Source organism: Parambassis ranga, chromosome 15 (genome assembly GCF_900634625.1).
Source record: "Parambassis ranga chromosome 15, fParRan2.1, whole genome shotgun sequence".
In the NCBI taxonomy this organism is placed as follows: Eukaryota; Metazoa; Chordata; class Actinopteri; family Ambassidae; genus Parambassis; species Parambassis ranga.
In genome coordinates, this window is record NC_041035.1 from 20,678,610 (window position 1) to 20,701,055 (window position 22,446).

At 44.2% G+C, this 22,446-nt stretch overlaps 1 protein-coding gene and 1 long non-coding RNA gene across 2 annotated transcripts; both read right to left on the bottom strand.

Annotated features, from left to right (window-relative positions):
• Nucleotides 1-2,954: 2,954 nt before the first annotated feature.
• Nucleotides 2,955-15,205, bottom strand: LOC114447671 (NACHT, LRR and PYD domains-containing protein 12-like). Its single transcript, XM_028424061.1, has 7 exons — nucleotides 15,076-15,205; nucleotides 8,849-9,059; nucleotides 6,866-8,687; nucleotides 6,204-6,377; nucleotides 4,521-4,694; nucleotides 4,047-4,099; nucleotides 2,955-2,986 (listed from the first exon to the last, which is right to left on the bottom strand). Exons 1-7 carry the CDS (start codon nucleotides 15,178-15,180, stop codon nucleotides 2,955-2,957), a joined length of 2,571 nt encoding a protein of 856 aa, XP_028279862.1. The 5' UTR covers nucleotides 15,181-15,205.
• Nucleotides 15,206-15,402: 197 nt separating this feature from the next.
• Nucleotides 15,403-20,841, bottom strand: LOC114446949 (uncharacterized). Its single transcript, XR_003671797.1, has 3 exons — nucleotides 20,511-20,841; nucleotides 16,149-16,218; nucleotides 15,403-16,028 (listed from the first exon to the last, which is right to left on the bottom strand). It is a non-coding gene; the product is annotated as an uncharacterized LOC114446949 (long non-coding RNA).
• Nucleotides 20,842-22,446: the final 1,605 nt, after the last annotated feature.

Genomic DNA, 22,446 nt, shown 5'->3' on the forward strand with positions numbered 1-22,446 from the left:
CGCACCTGAGGACAAGCAGGCGTTCCGCCCCCCTAATCGTTCCCCGGGGCAACTCACAGGTGTACAAAGGTTCCGCCCCCACTTTCCCCATAAATGTAGCGCTTGATGACAACGTTCATACTTTCTCATTGAACACAAAACAACACAGTAACAGTACACACCTCACAAAATGTCCACAATCATTACAAATAACTTTTGTGCTCAACCTACCTGATCCACTTCACCTGGAGCTTTGTGGACGTACATTCAGCACTTGTTTTGGTTCAGACACGTCATTGACTGCACTGTTCAGTAGGTCAGGACAATAGACACAAGTCCCCTGACTTCTTCCCCTCTGACCTCACAGACGATTGGTTCACACACAAAGGTTCCGGACATAAATTCACAGATCTGACCAATCTCCTTCCTGATCCTGTGACCACACATATTCTGATTCATTTTGCCTTCATCAATAAGCTACATGTTGTTGGTCTGAGGTTGTGTTTGTCTAACACTGATCCACGGTGGTCAGATGAACTTCTGTTCTACAAACCATCAGCATGATAAGAAGAGGAGCAAACCTTTAAACATGGCTGTCAAATCTTTAATAACATGTGTTCAAACAGACAGATGCTGCTGATTCAGTCCAGAACATTAAACATCATGTCAGACATGAACTCAGAGATCATTAACTTATGATTGATGAGCTCAGAGCAGCTAATGAAGGATGGAGGAGAGAGGTGGAGCTGGAACCATCATCAGTGCAGTCAGATACAGTATTGATCATCGATCCATACTGTGTGATCAGACTGATGTCCTTTGGTCTTCCTCAAAGTTGAAGGTCATAACACAGCAGCATCCTGCCGATGGTTTCTGATTGGTCCCACTCCCATCAGATTAAAATGGATGGGGACACACACTCCGTCCTCTTCATGGCCTCCACCTGCAGAGAGAATCAGAGAGTCGGTGTGGAGGTGAGTGAGTGTTCACACAGACTCCATCAGCAGCAAAGCAGCACAGACTGACTCCACCCCTCTACTGACCACACAGTCTGCAGATTATAATCTGGACTCTGCACAAGATCCAGCAGCTGCTTCACTCCTGAATCCTGCAGGTTGTTTCCTTCCAGGTCCAGCTCTGTCAGATGGGAGGGGTTGGACTTCAGAGTTGAGGCCAGAGCAGCACAGCTGATCTCTGACAGACCACAGATCCACAATCTGAATAAAGAAAAACAGATGAAATCATTGATGATCAATCAGATGTTTGAGATGTTCAGATAAACATCACTGTGTCCTTACCAACATGTCAGCACAACATTCACACACCTGTCCATGTCACACAGATCAATAACATGCTGCTGACCTCAGTCTGTCTCTACAGGGTCAATACTGGATCAATACTTGAATCAGCTGCATGTATTCATCAAGTAAACACTGAAACTAATCAGAGTTCAGAGGATCAGAGAGGACAAACATTCCCTTTAAGGACTAACAGAGGACATGTTCTGTAACAAACACTGGTCGTTGTGACCACAGACTGAATTTAGAACAACTAAAGATCATTTACAGATTCATGGATGAAGCTCTGTGTGAACATCCATTAAACATCAAACATCTACAACAGGAACAGAGAACTGACCTCAGAGTCTGCAGTCTGCAGTCTGGACTCTGCAGAAACCCACACAGCTGCTCCACTCCTGAATCCTGCAGGTTGTTCCCTCCCAGGTTCAGCTCTGTCAGATGGGAGGGGTTGGACTTCAGAGCTGAGGCCAGAGCAGCACAGCTGATCTCTGACAGACCACAGCTCCACAATCTGAATAAAGAAAAACAGATGAAATCATTGATGATCAGTCAGATGTTCTTTTTTTATTTGAGATGTTCCAGGGCTCTAGACTAACTTTTTTCTTAGGTGCACCGCATCACATTTAATATCGTAGTTTGTTTTTCAATCTCTGTCCATATATTTTATGGATCAGGCCTTAACTTGACATCTATCTTAACACAGAAGTTCTTTTCTTCTCTCATCATCTACAGCTATATCTACTGTTTACCTGATGGAGCCAAAGTTTTAGAAACACTGAGGTCCAAAAATTGATCTCCATACATATCATCCTAAAATGAATTTGGACTTTGTATAATGAACACAGTTAAATAGAATAGAATAGAATAGAATAGAATAGAATAGAATAGAATAGAATTTCACTGTTGCAGCAGCAAAATACAGTCACTCAAGCAAAGTAAAAAACATACCTCTAACGGTAAAAATGAAACAGTATAAACATTATTTACAGCAAAGTAAAAAATAAACATAGGTGCAGAAGCAAAAATGTGCAATTTGGTATGAAGTGATGAAAAGATATGAAATACAAGAACAGCAGTGTGCAATTTGAAAGTGAAAAAACCTAAACCTTGTGCAAAATACAAATAAGTCAATAAATAAAGTGATAATTCATATTATGGACAAACTAGCCAACAAGTCTGCCTGTCAGAAATCCATGATGAAGAAGAGTTCATACAGCACTCTTCATTTCCCTGTTTGCTTTCTCTCTGTATTTTCTGGCTGTCGCTCCTCACTTATCTATCTGCCACTGTGACTTCAAATAATATTAAAATCATATACACCTTTATTTATTTCATACTTGTGATTGAGATATATATTTAGTTTTCTTCAACACGTTTCTAGTGTAGCTACAGTATCTCTCCTCATCTTCCTCACCTCTTCCTCAGTGTCTCCTCTCTTTCTAAAGCTGAGCTCCAGCTGACAGAACCTTTTCATTCTGTCTGTTACAGGAGGAACACTTTTATGCAGATATCATACTGGCAGTCAATGGTCCACTATAGCAGGATAATAACAATACTTTTGAAATGGTATAACTCCTTAAAACCAGCTGACTGCTGTCAGTCAGAGTGAATCAGCCTTCATGGATGAACCACACAGGTCAGATAACACTGTCCTCAGACCTGCTGTTCACTCTATCATAATGCTGCGAGCATGTCACGGCCCCTCCCTGAACATGACCGGCTCCTTATCATCATTCAGATCAACAGCAAATTAGCATAGTAGCAACAAACCCTCCTCCTCCGCTACATGTTCACCTGAACTGTGGTTCCTGCTGTTCACCAGTGAAACATCTTTAATGTCTGTCTGTCTGTCTGTCTGTCTGTCTGTCTGTCTGTGTGGTGAAGTCAGAGGGCCGTATGAGTTCTGCACACACGTTTCAAAAAGTCCGGGCCGAAACAAACTTTGTTCTTTGTTCTTGTTCTCGTCACAACAGATTTCTCTGTTCTCGTGGCGTATGGAACAAGCTTTAGCACACAGCATCAGCTCAGATTCGTCTTCTGGATTTCCTGCGGTCTCAGTCTGACTGCAGCAGACACAATTTCAAACATACACACACGGGGGTCCCACCCTTCACTGTCTCTGATTGGTTTAGACCACGATATGAGCCTGATGTGTGTCTGTTGTTGGACCACAGGGAGAGAGTCGCAGAGAATGTGTCTCCCTCTAACAGCTGGTCGCACCGGTGCGATATTTTTTGGTTGCAACATGAGAAATTAGGTCGCACTCTAGATCCCTGTGTTCAGATCAACATCACTGTGTCCTCATCAACATGTCAGCACAACATTCACACACCTGTCCATGTCACACAGATCAATAACATGCTGCTGACCTCAGTCTGTCTCTACAGGGTCAATACTGGATCAATACTTGAATCAGCTGCATGTATTCATCAAGTAAACACTGAAACTAATCAGAGTTCAGAGGATCAGAGAGGACAAACATTCCCTTTAAGGACTAACAGAGGACATGTTCTGTAACAAACACTGGTCTTTGTGACCACAGACTGAATTTAGAACAACTAAAGATCATTTACAGATTCATGGATGAAGCTCTGTGTGAACATCCATTAAACATCAAACATCTACAACAGGAACAGAGAACTGACCCCAGAGTCTGCAGTCTGCAGTCTGGACTCTGCAGAAACCCACACAGCTGCTCCACTCCTGAATCCTGCAGGTTGTTCCCGCCCAGGTCCAGTTCTGTCAGATGGGAGGGGTTGGACTTCAGAGCTGAGGCCAGAGCAGCACAGTTGATCTCTGACAGACCGCAGCCCATCAATCTGAATAAAGAAAAACAGATGAAATCATTGATGATCAATCAGATGTTTGAGATGTTCAGATCAACATCACTGTGTCCTCATCAACATGTCAGCACAACATTCACACACCTGTCCATGTCCCACAGATCAATAACATGCTGCTGACCTCAGTCTGTCTCTACAGGGTCAATACTGGATCAATACTTTAATCAGCTGCATGTATTCATCAAGTAAACATTGAAACTAATCAGAGTTCAGAGGATCAGAGAGGACAAACATTCCCTTTAAGGACTAACAGAGGACATGTTCTGTAACAAACACTGGTCTTTGTGACCACAGACTGAATTTAGAACAACTAAAGATCATTTACAGATTCATGGATGAAGCTCTGTGTGAACATCCATTAAACATGAAACATCTACAACAGGAACACAGAACTGACCCCAGAGTCTGCAGTCTGCAGTCTGGACTCTGCAGAAACCCACACAGCTGCTCCACTCCTGAATCCTGCAGCTTGTTCCCTTCCAGGTCCAGCTGTGTCAGATGGGAGGGGTTGGACTTCAGAGCTGAGGCAAGAGCAGCACAGCTGATCTCTGACAGACCGCAGCGACATAATCTGAATAAAGAAAAACAGATGAAATCATTGATGATCAATCAGATGTTTGAGATGTTCAGATCAACATCACTGTGTCCTCATCAACATGTCAGCACAACATTCACACACCTGTCCATGTCACACAGATCAATAACATGCTGCTGACCTCAGTCTGTCTCAACAGGGTCAACAGGTGCTGGCAGGGCTCAAACCTACACATGACACGTCTGCTTTGTTGACGTTGTAACTTCAGGGTTGGAGCTGTGCTTCCTCTCAGTGTCTCTGTGTCTCCTTCCAACAGCGTCCTTAAGGCTGCACTGGTGTCCAACATGTTAGGTATGGACTTACTGAATCAGACCCATGAGCCTCAGCAGCTCCTGTTCTTCCTGTAGAGGGAGTATCTGTGTCACTGCTCTCACTGCTCCTCATCCAGCTTCAGAGCGCCTGCACTGAGTGTGTGTATGTTGTCTCTGATTTCATTGGTCCTCAGGAAACACCTGCAGGACAGTGTTTGTTCCAGGCTTAAATCCACATGTGCTGTGAGCTGCCTCTTGGTGTTCAGTCTTTCCTGTGTCTGCTGTACTTTTGGTATCTTCTGTCCTGACTCTTCCTGACCTCTTCACCTCTGCTTCTTCTCTCACAGCGTTGACTTGTTGTTCTTCATCTGGACAGATATCAAACATCAACATCTTTCACAGGTGTCAGATCTGCTGCCTCTCACCTGCTCATTAGTTGACACATACAGTTCTGTCATGAGAATCATCCAGCTCTCCTTATCTTTGTTTTTAAATCAGTAAACACTGAGAGCTTCCTCCTGTTTCTGGGCTCTTGTGAAGAACATTTGTTGTATATGAGCTGGGTTCTTCAGGTCCACATCAGTCTTTAAACGTCCTCTTCAGCGCCTCTCTCTTTGATCTCTTTTGTTGTCCTCAAAATCAAACTATTACAAACTTTGATCAGCTCTTCTCCTGTGATGGACTGTCTGAATTTTCCATCATACTGCTGGCAGCACAGAGACAGAGCCCTGAATCCAGGTCCTCCAGGTTTCTGTCAGGGTGCCAGGCAGACTCAGGTGTGGTGGGGGCTGAAACTGCACCATGCTCTTCTTCTGATGTGATATTCAGACAGTGAAACATTCGTATAAATCAGGCCTGACTAACAGGAGCATTTCAGAGGCCTGTCCTGGCCGGACTTCATTAGAATCATTTCTATACAGTGTATGTACTAAACTCCAGCCACTAGCTACGTTTTAAAGGCTGTTAAAACCTGAGAGGAGGAAGGAGGAGGATTGTTCTGCCATCCCTTTACATCAGCCTCCTTTTCTACCACTCTCTGTGCACACATATATTCTCACTTATATGTCTTTCTGCTTCTGTTGTTGGACAGGAAGACGTCCAAAGGACACCAGTGTGAAGAAGATGATGGTCCTTCAATCAAACTGTCTGTGGATCCCTCTCTACCAGTGCTCTGTGCAGTCTGAGACAAAATGGACTTCCATTGTTATCATCTATGATAATAATGACAACTGACCTCAGAGTCTGCAGTCTGCAGTGAGGACTCTGCAGTCCAACACACAGCTGCTCCACTCCTGAATTCCGGAAGCAGTTCATGCTCAGGTCCAGTTCTGTCAGATGGGAGGGGTTGGCCTTCAGAGCTGAGGCCACAACTTCACAGTGAGTCTCTGAGAGTCCACAGACAGAAAGTCTGTCAAACACCAAAAACAGAAAACATGTTGTTAAAGAAGACACTTAATGTGGACCTTATTTGAAGACAGGTGGACACGTCCTGTTGGACATGTTGCTCTGCACATCAGTGGTTGAACCTGTCTGATCTGACTGTTTGACATGAAACAATCCTCATCAGACTGTTAATCTGTGCTGTAATCTGCAGATGGAGCAGAGAACATGGAGTTCTGTAAATATTCTGGATGATTCTGTCCGTGTGAAAGCAGATCACTGTGACATCATCAACATGATGTCATCACTGTAACGCTGCAGCTACAGTTACACACTGAGGCTGATCATGGTGTTCAGAGATTTAACAGCCTTCAACACAAACAACACAGCTGAAGAACATCTGAGACAAAGACACAGCTGACACGTGGACCTCTGAAGAACCACACAGTGTGGATCTGTGAAGACCTGAACCACTAATCTACACTGATTCTCAATCATCATCACATCTGGACTCACTGAGCCTTCCTGCAGTTCCTCACAGCTGGAATCAGTCTCAGTCGTCCCTCCAAGGATGTGTTATATTTGTTTAAGTCCAGCTCCTCCAGAACCTCCTCTGACATCTGCAGCATGTAGGCCAGAGCTGAGCAGTGGACCTCAGATAGTCTCTTCTCTGATCTGGTCCCTGACTGCAGGAACTCTTGGATCTCCTGATGGATGGAGAGCTTGTTTATCTCCATCAGACAGTGGAAGATGTTGATGCTTCTGTCAGGAGAGATCTTATCAGTGTTCATCTCCTTCAGGTTGTTGATGGCTCTCTGGATGGTTTCTGGTCTGTTCTCTGTCTGACCCTGCAGGCCTCTGAAGAGTTTCTGGATGATTCCTGGTCTGGTCTCTGTCTGACCCAGCAAGCCTCCTAAGAGCCTCTGGTTGGACTGCAGAGAGAGGCCATGAAGGAAGCGAACCATCAGGTCCAGGTGTCCATGTTTACTCTGCAGAGATTTCTCCATGACTCTCTTCAGGAAGTCATCCAGAGAGGAGTGTCTGTAGTCGTCTCCTAGGAAGTCCTCCAGCCCCTCGGTGGTCCTGTTGGTGTAACAGAGGATCAGGTGGAGAGCAGCCAGAAACTCCTGAACACTCAGATGGATGAAGCAGAACACCTTGTCCTGGTACAGGCCTCTCTCCTCTTTAAAGATCTGTGTGAACAGTCCTGAGCACACTGAGGCTGCTTTGATATCGATGCCACACTCTGTCAGGTCTGATTCATAGAAGATCAGGTTTCCTTTCTGCAGCTGATCAAAAGCCAGTTTCCCCAGAGACTGGATCATCTCCCTGCTCTCTGGACTCCAGTGTGGATCTGTCTCAGCTCCTCCTTCATACTTCACCCTCTTCACTTTGGCCTGAACCACCAGGAGGTGGATGTACATCTCAGTCAGGGTCCTGGGCAGCTCTCTTCCCTCTTTGCTCTCCAACATGTCCTCCAGAACTGTAGCAGTGATCCAGCAGAAGACCGGGATGTGGCACATGATGTGGAGGCTTCGTGATGTCTTGATGTGGGAGATGATCCAGCTGGCCTGCTCCTCCTCTCTGAACCTCCTCCTGAAGAACTCCTCCTTCTGGGGGTCGGTGAATCCTCTGACCTCTGTCACCAAGTCCACACAGTCAGGAGGGATCTGATTGGCTGCTGCAGGTCTTGTGGTGATCCAGAGGCGAGCAGAGGGAAGCAGCTTCCCCCTGATGAGGTTTGTCAGCAGCACATGCACTGAGGTGGACTCTTTGGCATCAGTCAGGACCTGAGTGTTGTGGAAGTCCAGAGGAAGTCGACACTCATCCAGACCGTCAAAGATGAAGAGCACGTGGAAGTGCTGGAAGCTGCAGATTCCTGCCTCTTTGGTTTCAGGGAAGAAGTGATGAACAAGCTCCACCAAGCTGAACCGTTTCTCTCTCAGCACATTCAGCTCTCTGAAAGTGAATGGAAATGTGAAGTGGACGTCCTGGTGGTCTTTGTCTTCAGCCCAGTCCAGACTGAACTTCTGTGTTAGGACTGTTTTCCCGATGCCAGCCACTCCCTGTGTCATCACTGTTCTGATTGGTTCCTGTCTTCCAGGTCGGCCTTTGAAGAGGTCTGCTGGTCTGATGGGGGTTTCTGGTCTGTGTGCTTTCCTGGATGCTGCTTCAATCTGTCTGACCTCATGGTCCTCGTTGACCCCTGCACCCTCTGTGATGTAGAGCTCTGTGTAGATCTGGTTCAGAAGGGTCGGCTCTCCTGCTTTAGCGATGCCCTCAAACACACACTGGAACTTCTGCTTCAGGTTAGACTTGAGTTTACGTCCTGCAGATCCTGAACAAACAGTAAATGTGATGAGTGACTGAACTTCCTGACAGTCTTCAGTCAGAAGTGACAGATGTGCTGCAGATGTCTGCATCATGTTAACAGCAGAGTGTGTAGATGGAAACTTCATTTCCTCTTTCCATCATGTTAAAGCTCTTAAATCCTCTTACTGCTCTGCAGACGCTCAGCCAGCTCCTCCTGCTCCATCCTCCTCAGGAAGTCCACCGTGATCTGCACAAAGGACTCTCTGCTCCTCCTCTGCTCTTCATCCTCCTCATCCTCCCTCTGGCCCTCACAGCATTCTGGGTAATCTGGACTCAGAAGCTTCTGGATCTTCTTCAGCTCGTCCTTCACAAAAGCGAGGATGTTGTACTCCAGCAGCTGGAACAGAGAGACACAAGCATCATTGTGACACAAAATGGCCGCTTTGCTGCGCTGGTCATGTGACATCAGAGAGGGCGTCATAATAAAAACTACAAGCGTCTACTAAACTTATTTTAGAGGCCAACACAACACAAAGGACTGAAAAGCCTCACAGAGTTGGGATGAGCATAAATTCATACCATCCCATATTCAGACACCCATCAACTAACACTAGCTGGAGACTGCAATTGTGTAATTGATCCCTTATTAGAGAGATCCTCCACCCGTACCACTCCCAAATCTAAAACAGCAGTATGTATAGAAAATGATCTGCAAGCATGATCCCGGGACCAGATCGCTCTAAAAGAAGTTTGAAATCCGGCCAGGACATGCGAGACAGAAGCTACTGCTAACATGCCTGAATCTGTTCCAGAGGAAGAAGAGCAGCAACACCCACAAGCTGACACCGAGGCTGTCCTTGACCCGGCTGTTCCTCAAACTATTCAGGAAATAACAGCAAATATAACTCGGGTGATTGATGAAAAGCTCGGGCCTTATCCCAAAGGATACAAGCACACGGCCAGCAGCTGAAAAAGATGGAGGAGAAAAGCACTGAGGCAGAGAATAGGATTGCTGCGGCTGAACACACCTGTGAGACAGTGGACACAGTGGGACTGTCATATTAAATATTGTCATATTTAAAAAGAAATGATTGATATTGCTACGATGCCAGAAACACATGTGAATGATAAGGAACATGTAAAGCTGCAGCAGTGCGGCTGTGATCCAGTTTATTTCTCATCTTTCTCCACCAAAAGCAGAGGGGTGGCAATACTCATTAGGAGAAATGGACCAGTTCAAGAGTCCAAATGCATTAAAGATAAACATGGACGGTTTGTCCTTATCTCGGCCTCCTTACACGGGGAGGACTTTGCTCTCTTAAATGTCTACTGCCCTCCATGTCATCCCCTTAACTTTTTGACAGAGGCTTTTGCCAAGTGGCTTTAATTGCCTTGTGAACCCTCTGATGGACAGGTTTCCTCTTGGTGCTTTGGCCCCATCAAAACAGTCAAAACAATTTCCTCAATTGGAGGTGTAACCCGGTTGGGATATAATTTGTCCATGAGTTGATATACAGTAGATTAAACTAAAGGGATAAATTCATTAGCCAATAAGGATGTTGTGTTTTCTTTTTGATAGTTTTATTTTACTGTTTATTGCATTTATTGTTATGCTGGCATGTATATTATTTATGTTGGAAGTGGCCTGTAAAATGTGTATGACACAGGGGATTGTGTTTTATTTTTTATATATATAAACATTGTACGTGAGTGAATCACATGTGAGGTCAAAGGAGAGTGGGAGGGGATGAAGTTGAAGTTAGAGAGAAGAAGATGGAACAAGATGGAGAATGGCGAGTAAAGAGCGTGTGAGGAGCGATGGAGATAGTTGGACTGTTTTATGGATGTTTGATAGACTCTAGCACCATTCGGGTGAAAGTGTTCAACACGGACTCTTTCTGAAGACTGGACAGTGTTAGAGTTTTTCCCGTTATTCCCGAATATTCGACGGAGATCAAGGCTAATTAGTTAGCTGCTAAATCAGTAGTTAACTCCCGTGCTGGGACTTGGCTGGGAGTCGGTGCGGAGCCTAGACGTGAAGAACAGGACCAAATATTCTGCAAAGCTGTACCGAGTGAGGAGAAGGTGTGGCTGGTGGGGGTCTTCTGTTTCCTCTTCTGCTGTTGGGATGGAGTTTGGACTGCACACGTGTGTGAACTCAGCGTACAGGTACCTTGACTTTATTTATTTTGCCTGCGGGCGAAGGAGCCATTTGTTTTCAGCTACAACGCACACGAGCGACGGCCTGGCCAGCAACGTTTGTTTTGGTTTTTATGACTATTGACCATTGCCGGCTTATAAGGAATAAGGTTGTTTTATTTGGGCCCTTAATTAGTGTACTGGAGTGTTTTGTTATCTGCTGACATTTTTTCGTTTGCTTGTTTGATTAAGAGTGTTTATGGTTTGAAATTATATATTGAGAGTAAACATTTTTTATTTTTCCAGTAACCGCAGTGTTGTTATTGTGCATTTTGGGTGTTTCTTATAGTCAGGTAACACTTTTATTTATTTTGAAGGGAAAGTAAAGTATTGTATTGCTCCATAGAGAGAGAGGTAAGGTACATTTAAAGAAGTTAATTAAAGAACTCAGGTTAGCCACCTCTCATGTTAATCCATTAAGCTAGAGAGGCGCTACATAAATATAATAACATCAGACCATGCAGCAGTGTATATGAATGTTAACATTAAAAAAATCCTTAGCAAACCCACGAGTTGGAGAATGGACCCCTCAATTCTAAAAGATCAAAAATTCATATCATATTTTAACTACAGAATTCAAGCATTTTTTCACCACTAACTCTCCCTCGGCTACCGACTCGTCCCTGCTCTGGGAAACCTCCGAGGCTTCTGCCAGGGGGTTGATCATGTCCTATACGGCTGCCAAAAGACGGAACAATATGGAACAACAAATCTTGGTAGAAAAAAGGTTCAGTCTATCACAAAGGGAATATATTAAGAAACCTACAGCAGCTAAGCTGAAGGAAATTACCGCCATTCGCTCCACATTAGACTCCTTGTTCACAAAAAAGGTTGGGGGAAAATTCGGATATGCAAAACAAAGGTTATTTGAACATGGGGACAAACCGGGGAGATTTTTACTTACATCAGTCGGAACAAGCCGACAATGCTAAAATTCTTTTAATGCAAAAAAAAATGCTATACTATATCACAAGATCAGAAATCTAAATGAAATGCCCCGATCTCAGTGTCTGACCTGCGTGAGGCCGCTCAGCTTATTGAATCAGGCAAAGCACCAGGCAGTGACGGTGCTGGTAGTGAGTTCTAGAAGGAATTTCTAAATATTTGATTGGAGCCTATGATGAATATGTTCAATCATTCTTTTGAATGTGGCACCCTCCCACCATCACTAAGGGAAGCCAATATTTCACGAATGCTCAAAAAAAGGGAAATGCTCTGAAGACTGCGCCTCATATAGGCCGATCTCTGTGCTGAATGTGGATTTAGATAGGGTATGTGGTGTTAGGGTTAAAATTCCCCTTGTTTCTTCTGATCCCCTCCCGAGTTGGCTTATGAGGAAGGAGCGGATAAATTCTGGTCTCAAGATTACAATTTATTGATCAATGAGGCAGATTCTGAGTCACAGAGCTCTGGGTTGTTGCACACAAAGACCCAAACAAGAACAACACAAAAACAGGACAACCAACAAGAACAAACAACCACACAGCAACAACGAACAACACAACAACAACTGGACATGGAATTCACACATTGATATACCACAGGGGCGTTCCCGCCTGCCGGCCCACAGGGGCATCACTGCCCCCCCTGCAGACCCTGGGTCATACAGCGAATAGACTATTAGTGTTTACTGCCAAATAACGTAAAGCTCCAATTCCTTAAATCTCATAGGTTGTGAGTCTGATCTAGGGATGACCATAACATGGGCACTCAGGAGAAAAACACATTCCTTTAGAACAGGGGTGTCCAAAGTTTTTTCGGGGAGGGCCAGATTCGATAATGCGAAACTCTCCGAGGGCCAACAGTCCCCGATGTCATTATTTTAAACAATAAAAAATGTGTATGCTGTTTTGTAATATGTTATATCTTACACAGAAAACAAAATAACATCTTATCATTCAGATGAACAGATCAGAAAATGTTATCTGAATTTACAGCATAAACTTAAAACATTCAGAAACTGTGTGGTTGTGATAACAGAGCAACAGGCAAGTTATTGTCTCTACTGTGAAGGTGAGATCTGATCCTATGTGGCAGGTCTGGTTTAGGAGCAGCAGACATCAGTAAAATGTCAGGTAGACCAGGTGGGAGTCATTTAGTGCTGATCTCAAAGGGTCTGTAATTTAATGTTTACACAGGTTTGCGGTGCATGTCAACGAGACGTAAAAACGTGATGACGTGCCTTACGACAGATGCGTACTGAATGACGGAGTCAGTTTGAGAGAAGTGCCGCATGTCACTGTACAGCTGACAGTCTAACAACAGAGAACGTTAACAAGCAAAGACGGACTGCTCATTGCAGCTCCAATAAAAAGTCACAGTTTATCACACGCTGCTCACACGACACAAACTTAATTCATGGTTTACAAATGTTTGCATTTCTGGAGAGTTGCTTTTATCCAGCCGCTGGTAAAAAGGCCCGAGCAGGCTGCCGGCCAGGACGCAGCCTCCCCGTGCAGCAGGGAGCAACGAGCGTCCCTCTCTCTCTCCATCATGTCGCTTCAACTTCTCTAATGGCTCCAGCTGGCCAGCACCGGGCAGCAGGGAGCGACACGATGGACAGGGAGAGGGACGCTCCGCTCCACTCCCCTGCGCTCCTGGAGCCCCGCAGTACTCCGGCACGTTCCCCAGAGAGGGACGCTCATTGCTGCACGGGGAGGTTGCTCTCTGGCCGGGCAGCCCGCTCCCATGCACCCCATCTATGAATTCTAATAGGGCTACTATACTACAACTAATAATAACAATATTTCGTCCGCACGTTATACATAATTCATGGCCACAATTTATTTTTTATTTTTCCGTAGTTTTGGAGAACTTCACTTGTACAGACGCTCTCTGATAGCAGGCTGTCTGCAGAAGTGTTTAGTCTCGTGGTGAATTGTGTCGAAGTTCTGAACCGGTGTTGTGTACCTTCGGAGCCCTCTGCGTAGCTGGAACCAACAACCAAGCCCTGCAGCACCGCGTGACGCACCACGATGCAGACAGAGAGAGAGATAATGTTCTGCTCAGAGAATCATGATGCAAACGTTACACAATAAGTTAAGCTGCAGTTGGCCCGCGGGCCGTAGTTTGGACACCCCTGCTTTAGAATCTGGCTTTTATCAGGTCAGAGGTGGTGCTGTCCTTAGTCTGAATTTATGACCATCTCGTACCAACCGGAGCTCTCTCCAGAAAGCAGAAAAACAAATGATCTCATCTGCCACAGCCTGAACTGCAGAAAACAAAGTTATATGACACACTATGAAATTACTTCTTAAAACATTCAGTATCCTCAAATTGATTTTCTATAAAACTTCCTAACACATAAACACTTATGAAAATCACATTATTAAGTGATAAACACATATAAACATGAATACTTCATGTTAGGGACACACGTCTATATATCTGAACACACTGCATGTTAACACTATGCAGAATAAATTCTTTCACCCTTTCACAGTAGATACCCTATCTAACTTCCACTGTGACAGAGAGACTGGCTTCACTGTGATGCAGCATTCTTCACATTTACTGCCTCACCTTCAGACTTTAGCTCCTTCACAGATAACATATCTAATCTGTTAGCGTAGCGACTTGTTTGCCCCTTAACCCGCTAACTGGCTGGTTCACAATGATTGGCTGTAAGGTCTGTCAGTCAAGCTAACTTGACCAATGTGTTGCCTCCTATGTGTGTAGGATCAGACAGAGACAGTCTTCTCTACCGCTCTGTGGGATCGTTCCTTCTCTTTCACAGACGTCATTCTGTGCACATCCACTGTTTAGTTTTGTTGCGTCTCCAAAAACTGTGGAGGATGAAATGTGATTTTAGAAAAAGTGTGGGTGTTACATCCCCCACATCCCCCGCGGCTGCTACGCCCATGGTTCCAACAATCACAGAAATGCTGCCGACACCATGAAGTCATCAATATAGTTCAAACAGAAATCAATACGAAGACACTTCAGAACCTGAGGGACGAGACAGAAGACAGACTTCATTCAGGCTGCAGCAGGGAGCTGCTGGACAAAAGCTCCACCTCACTGAGCTGACCGTCCACACAGAGACAGTCAGAGACAAGAGTCCTCACAGAGACAGGCAGACAGACAAAGAGTCCTCACAGAGACACACAGACGGACAGAGTCCTCACAGAGACACACACATAGACTCACCTTCCCACAGAGAAAAAGACGCTGCGCCACAACCAGAGGACAAAGTGAACTTTGATCAGACTCACCTGAGCAGTCAGAGCTGTTCTTCTTCCTCTTCCTGCTGAGTCATCCACACAGGAAGCAGCAGCAGAGTTTGACTGAGTCCATCGTCTCTGAAGACATATTTTCATCCAGCGGGGACTTGACAGAGACAGAATGCAGCTAGGATCTGGATCAGAGGACAGTTTAAAGTATGTATCAGAGCTGATCAGTCCTTTGATCTTTCTCCCAGAAGAAACCAAACACTAAAACTCAATCTACAAAACTCATGGTTCTCCTCATGAATCCGGGCACTGACAGGTTTCCATACATTAGCAAACAGAAGCTAACAGAGTTAGCAGACAGACGAGGAGGCGGGGCTTTCTTCGTCTAGAAGCTTTATTGATCATTGTTTACATTTCACGATGCATTCCACAAACACGGCTCCAGCTGGGAGCTTTTTATCGTCACAACTGAAGTATGAAGTTTATCATTCACAATTATACTTGCAGAACAAACAAATGCTCAAAGTTTCCCAAAGTCACAGCGAGTTGTAACTTGATGCAGACATCAGCTCCACAGACAGCATGGTTATTAATGACCTTTAATCCCTTTCTCTGTTTCTGATGTATGAATGTAAACGTCTTCCTTCCAGAGCTTCTCACTAAACAGCTGCAATGACATGAAAGTACGACTCGTGTTTGGTCTGGCAAAGGTTCTCTAGATGTTTCTAGCTAAAGTTACTCAGAAGCCATGAAGGTTTTTAAATGAAACTTTGCTTTCTTTATGGAAGTCAGTGTGGTCCTTGTGAGGACCTTCCTGTCTTCCTCTCTCGCCGTCTGAGGACAGGAGGACGGTCTGTCCTCTGAGACTCTGCTGGAAGCTGCTTTGGACCGGCTGTGACGGAGAACACCTGGAACATGTTCAGCTCTCCACAGTCAGTGTTTACATACCTGGTGCTTCTCATAGACAATCGGGCAGCTGAACACTCCAACCAGACCTGAGGAGGAGCAGAGCTTCATCAGAAAACATGTTCCCTGGTCTCACCAGCAGGGGGAGCTGATGCTGTCACACACAGTTACAGCCCCCGTGCATGATGGGAAATGTGAGCGTCCCTCACCCAGAATAAGGAGAGTGAGCCCGTTGAACAAGGCGCCGACGTAGGTCAGACTCCACATCAACACGGCGAACTGCACAGACACCACAGAAGAAGAAAAAGTCAAACAGACGTCACCCTGAACGACCAAAAATCACAGAAAGCCGCAAAATGTATCATTGATTTATCATTGGAAAGCTCACAGTGATGGAGCTGTGACCATCAGACTCACCTGACACTGATTTATTTTAGATACTTTAGTAAGTAAGTAGTACTGGTTTTCAGAAAACAGAACCAGAGAGTTTCCTCCTGCTGCTTCCTCACATCCACACAGTGACTGAGTATTAAGACTGTAGCCTAAAGAGGCTCCATTTGAATCCTCTGCAGAGTTTCCAGTCCATATCTGACACTGAGTGAAATTAGCTAAACCTTTACAACCAGTAAGAAGCCAGAGAACTTCACTCGTAGAACACGGACCGCTGCAGACAGCTGCAGTTAAATTTAAAAACTCCACCATGTAGACCATAGGTTCTCAATGTGCGGCCCGTGGGCCAATGACGGACCGCAGAAAAATGCATGGCCGTCCGCAATGAATTATATGAATTTGTGTTATGATATGAATTTTAAAAGACCTAAAATATCTGGTTTGGGTTTTCACCACATGACAAAGTGCCAACAACTGTAATTTCCAAAGCTTGCACAGAGAAGGTTCGTACTTCGGATGGCAACACAACAAACCTTTTTAACCACGTGATGCACCTGAGGCAGCATCCCAAACTATTTGCTGAGGGCCAAACAGTGAGGCCAACCACACAGCAGCCAGTGGTAACGGCAAAAAAAGACACAGAAACAGCCAACTATAACACAAGCCTTTGATAAAAGTACTGCATATGAAAGGAGTAGCAAACAGTGGAAAGAGGTGACTGACGCAGTCACTTTTTACCTAGCAAAACATATGACTCCTATCAAAACAGTGGAACACTACAGTTTCAAAAGACGGCTCAAATTGATCCGCGGTACGAGCTGCCCAGCTGCAAATATTTCTCCAGCTCTGCCATTCGTGGTCCAGCCGAACTTCAGAGCCTTATTTAACTTTGACAATTCATTATATTGACAACTGGAAGCTCTGCAGTGCCACACTTCAAACTACATACTTCCCACAAGATCACACAGGTGAACTCATAGCGCAAGGTCTGAGGGACGCTTTGAATGCTGGGGACTCAAAGAGGATCACATGACCTGCATGACCACAGACAGTGGGACTAACATGGTGAAGGCCTTGGAACTTAACAACTGGACTCGTCTGCCCTGCTTTGGGCATAGACTGCATCTAGCCATTGGTGAGTGAACATAAACATAAATCATGTTATTATCATTTATAATATATTTTATTTGTTATAGAATTTTCTTAATAAATTGACTTAATAAAATGATTCCAGAATAATTTCATTAAGTCATTTTATAAAGAATACACCCCAATAATATTTTTTTCACTCAATAATTCACAATTACAGATTCAAATTTACCTTGTGCTGATTGGATTTAGTCAAATTTAATTATTAAATCTGGTTAATATATCCTGCTCTTCCTCTTACAGAAAAAAGTGGCAAAGACCCTCGTGCACAATATCTGTCTGCAAGAAAGTGGTGAGTGCATTCTCCTTCAGCTGGAAGAAGAGGGATTTGTGTCGAGCTCAAACAGAAATGAAACTACCACAACAAAAGCTCATCACCAACACCATGGGGGTCCAAAACTTGCAATGATTGAGAGACTGTTGGACCAAGAAAAGGCCATTTCTCAGGTCCTGAAGTCAGACAAGAAGACAAGGCACTTGGTAACATGGCAAGATCTTGATGTAATGGAATCCTTAAAGAAAGCCCTTGGTCCATTGAGAGATTTCACTGATGACTTTCAGGGGAGGACTATGTGAGTGTGTCTTATATCAAGCTGTCCTGCACCTGCTGAAAACCAACCTTCTTAACCTGAACGAGGATGACAGTGAGCTAACCAAAGCAATTAAGACAACTGTCCTTAACCACCTCACTGAAAAATACCAGGATCCAGCCACTGAAGTCCTACTGGACGTGGCTTAACTTGTTGATCCGAGGTTCAAAACCCAATACATTGACAGTGACAAGAAAGAGGCAGCACACGCCAGAGGTGCGTCTGAGCTGGAGTCCATGCTAAAAGCACAAGCACACAGTCAGCATCCATCCACATCGCAGACTCCTCAGGCAGAAGAACAAACCCCAGCAAAGACAGTAAAGAAAACACTGGCCAGCTTCCTAAAAATCTCAAGTGCTGTATCTGCAGCTGCCACATCTGCTTCCCCATCTCTCAGAGGCAGTAGATGGGGAACTGAAGGCCTACCTGTCCACTCCAAATGCAGACAGTGAGATGGATCCTCTTGAATGGTGGAGACTCCATGAGGGAAACTTTCCAAGGGTTAGCCAACTAGCTCCAAAGTATCTGTGCATTCCAGCAACAAGTTCTCCCTCGTGTGTTCAGCACCAGTGGCAACATGGTAACAGGCCAAAGGGCTTCTCTCAAGCCAGATAAAGTGACAAGTTGGTTTTTCTAGCTAAAACTCTGTGACTCTAATCTGTCATACTGTGTCTCATGTTTAGATAGGGAGAGATCAAAGTGCCCAGATTATGTATATGTATATGAAAAATATGTTCTAAAGCTGCTGGATGTTTTTGTTCTGGTTTTTACATTGATAATGTTCTAAATGCACCTTAAGAGATAACCTCAGGTAAGTTTACATTTTGATTTGACATTTTCAATAAGCCATTTAGCGTTTCATATTTATTTTATTTATATACTTTTAAATACGCATTGAGTGTTACATGAAGCAGGCTTTTATCATTGAAATTCTGTTTGAGAATTGTTTTAGTTTCCACTTTGCTGCTATTACTGAGCTCTCCAAAACCAGGTGAACTGCAGATTTATAAGAGTGTTGTTTGTTGTTGTATTGTTTTAAATCTAAGTTCAGTTCATTTTTAAGAGGAGACTGAGAGACTTATGTTTACATTCTTTCAAATGTTACTTGACACGTTTGCACAAGCCGGTTCATTAAAATCTGTTGAGGAAGATATTGGCCTTGATTTTGTTACGTTTTTACACAGAGAATAGTTTGGTTCTAAATGAACTTTACTTGTAGTGACTATTCTTAAAAATCATTTTGATGGCAGGTTTATTTAGTCCGTGTTCAGGCAGACAACCAGACAAACCTTTTCCCTGCTGTCTCACCTGTGCTGGTAAAAAAACATTTACCCACCCAGGTGCATGCTGGTCTACCTGTGTCAAGGTCTTACCTAAATAACCTTGGTGCCCCCTAGTGACGCTAAATGGCAACAATACTTAAACCAAGTAAACTAATCAATAACAAATGTACATTAAATAAACATGCTAAATAATAACTAACCCAAAAATAAAAAAATTATTCAAATACACAAATTGGTAAAATAGCTCCTGCATTACTGTTAGAATGAATCGTGATAAAATCGTGATTTTGCCATTAAAAAATCATGATATGATATTTTTGACATATTGCAATATTGATAAATCTACATTAATCCAATCCCTGAACACACTCGATCCACCAAGTGTTTCACAAATCAAACCAATCACATGACTCGTACGTTTGAAGCGCTCAACTGCTTCAAACGTCACTCAAGTGCTTCAAACGTCACTCAAACGTCACTCAAGTGCTTCAAACGTCACTCGGCACTGTGGTTCGAAACAATTGCTTCATGAGCGACCGCGCATGTGTCGGAGCCTCGGGTGTCAGACGACCATCCTTAATCACATCTGACTCATTGACTGAACATATGTCCAAACAGTCACACAAGCACAAAGCATCTGTTCCTGCTTCATGTCAGGTTTCTATAGCACAAGTTCACATTTCCACAATTCATTCTCTCATCTGGCTTCAATCAATACTTCAGTTTCAACAATACAATTGATCTCATCTTCAAGCTGCATCTTTCCTATAGTTCATATTCACAACCATCTCCTGTAAATACATCCCTCTCTCATTCAGTGTAAACTGCTACAAACATGCATCTTCATTCTGCTCTTTGTGCATCAAACACTCTTCTGTCTCTGTGTTTGTCCCGCTCATGTCAAAGAGCACTGAAATGTGTGCTGAGGTAAAGTGCTTGTTACATTCAGAACTTAGTTTCATCATGGAACATTTCAACAGGTGTACCCGGCGTCACACTGGACAAAGAACAGCATCTGCGCGGGAACATGCCCAACTCTTAACAGCCATTGTTATGATAGAAAACGTTGATAAAACATATGAGAGCAGCGCAGCGACTGTCTGCTCCAACTCTGAATCAATATGAACTAACATGTCAGCGCACAGTCACTGTTACCGACCTGTATTCAGCAGGTAAAGAGGAGGAATGAGGACGCAGGTCTGTATGTTTCCCTCTGCTCCAGATCGCACCTGAGGAGAAGCAGGCGTTCCGCCCCCCTAATCGTTCCCCGGGGCAACTCACAGGTGTACAAAGGTTCCGCCCCCACTTTCCCCATAAATGTAGCGCTTGATGACAACGTTCATACTTTCTCATTGAACACAAAACAACACAGTAACAGTACACACCTCACAAAATGTCCACAATCATTACAAATAACTTTTGTGCTCAACCTACCTGATCCACTTCACCTGGAGCTTTGTGGACGTACATTCAGCACTTGTTTTGGTTCAGACACGTCATTGACTGCACTGTTCAGTAGGTCAGGACAATAGACACAAGTCCCCTGACTTTGAAAACATTGAACATCATATTTCTTTCATTTACTGGAACCAAACCCTTCAGCATCTTCAGCTTTCAGTGTTAACAGCATCCATGTTATTCAGACAGTCATGAGACAGGAAGTGAAGGAGTGTGTTTCTGTTCAGGAAGAAGTGGAGCTGTGCATGAAGTCCAGTTACAGATCATAACAGTGATTCTAAGATGAAGAAACCTTCATTTGTCCCACACAGAGCTTCAAAGTTAAACAGCTTTCTTTCTTCTTCTTCACTTCATGCCTGCTTGTTCTAAGATGCTAAATCACAGCATGGTTGGACATCAGTCTGCTGTGATTCTTGATGGAACGTGCATGAAACAGTCTCTACATGATCTGAGTGCATCAGTGACAGAAACTCCTGCAGCCTCTTCATCTGACAGGGGAACCCCGGGGACCGACACAGGGCCTCCATGAAGACTGAGGGCCGCTCCAGTCGCTCCCATCGTTTCCATGAACCTGAACGGAGAGCGAGCACGATTAATATTTGAACTAACGCTGCAGCACAGGACCATGACATCATTCCTTAAAGAGCTCAAACACAGACATAAAACATGATGTGGAACAGAAACACAAACAAAGATATTTATAGAATATTATTGTCATGACGGTTTAAAGCTTCGCCACCAGGGGGCGCTACTTCCAGCGACACTGTGCAGGGCTATTCATCATGGCTACATCAGTGGGTAATTCAGACTCAGATTCGGGCATTCGCCCAGCCAGTGGCATGCAGCGATGATGACGTGACTTCATAATGTCTGAGAATATCTGAGGTTTTTTTATTGCTACTTTAATCTCAGAAGTTCTGGGATTATTCTCAGAATAAACTCACTGATTCATTCATTGAGTCACCTAAAAATGACAGGAATTATAGAGCAGCTGTTTCATGGAGGCTTCACTGATGTTTCTGATTTTAATTTGCTTTTTAATCACCAACAGTACAAATGTTTATCACATGTTGCCGTCCAACAAACGACCAAAGGTTTGTGTTATTAAGTTCTTCTTATTTATGAATGCTCCCTGTACTTACCAATGTGTTGTGAAGTTAATAAAAGCTGAACACAAATCTTCTGCTCCTTTGTTGGACGGCAACATGTCATCAACAGTTGTTCTGTTCTATCACAGCAGGTTTATGTAAAATTCAAATGAATACACAGGCACAGAAAATCACCATTTGAGAATCACACATGGTGTCCATGGCGTCTCCCTTCTCCACGATAAGGTGAACAGCACTGGAGGAGCTGCTCTTTGGTCTTCTGTCTGCTGCTGCAGGGTCACTCAGGGGTCGCTCAGTTTCCACGTCCTCACAGAGGAGAAAGCAAAGAGGAGAACAGAATCAATCATCAGCTGCACGTGGGCACGCTCTGTCAGCAGCTGATATTTTAGTGGCATCATGAAATAATGTGGTTGCTCAAAATCTGTGACACTGACATTAATACCTGGTGCTCAGGACTCTCAGCTGCAGACAGGTGAAGTCTTCAAGACATCAGACAAGACATCAGGTGCACAGGCGGGAAAACCTGCT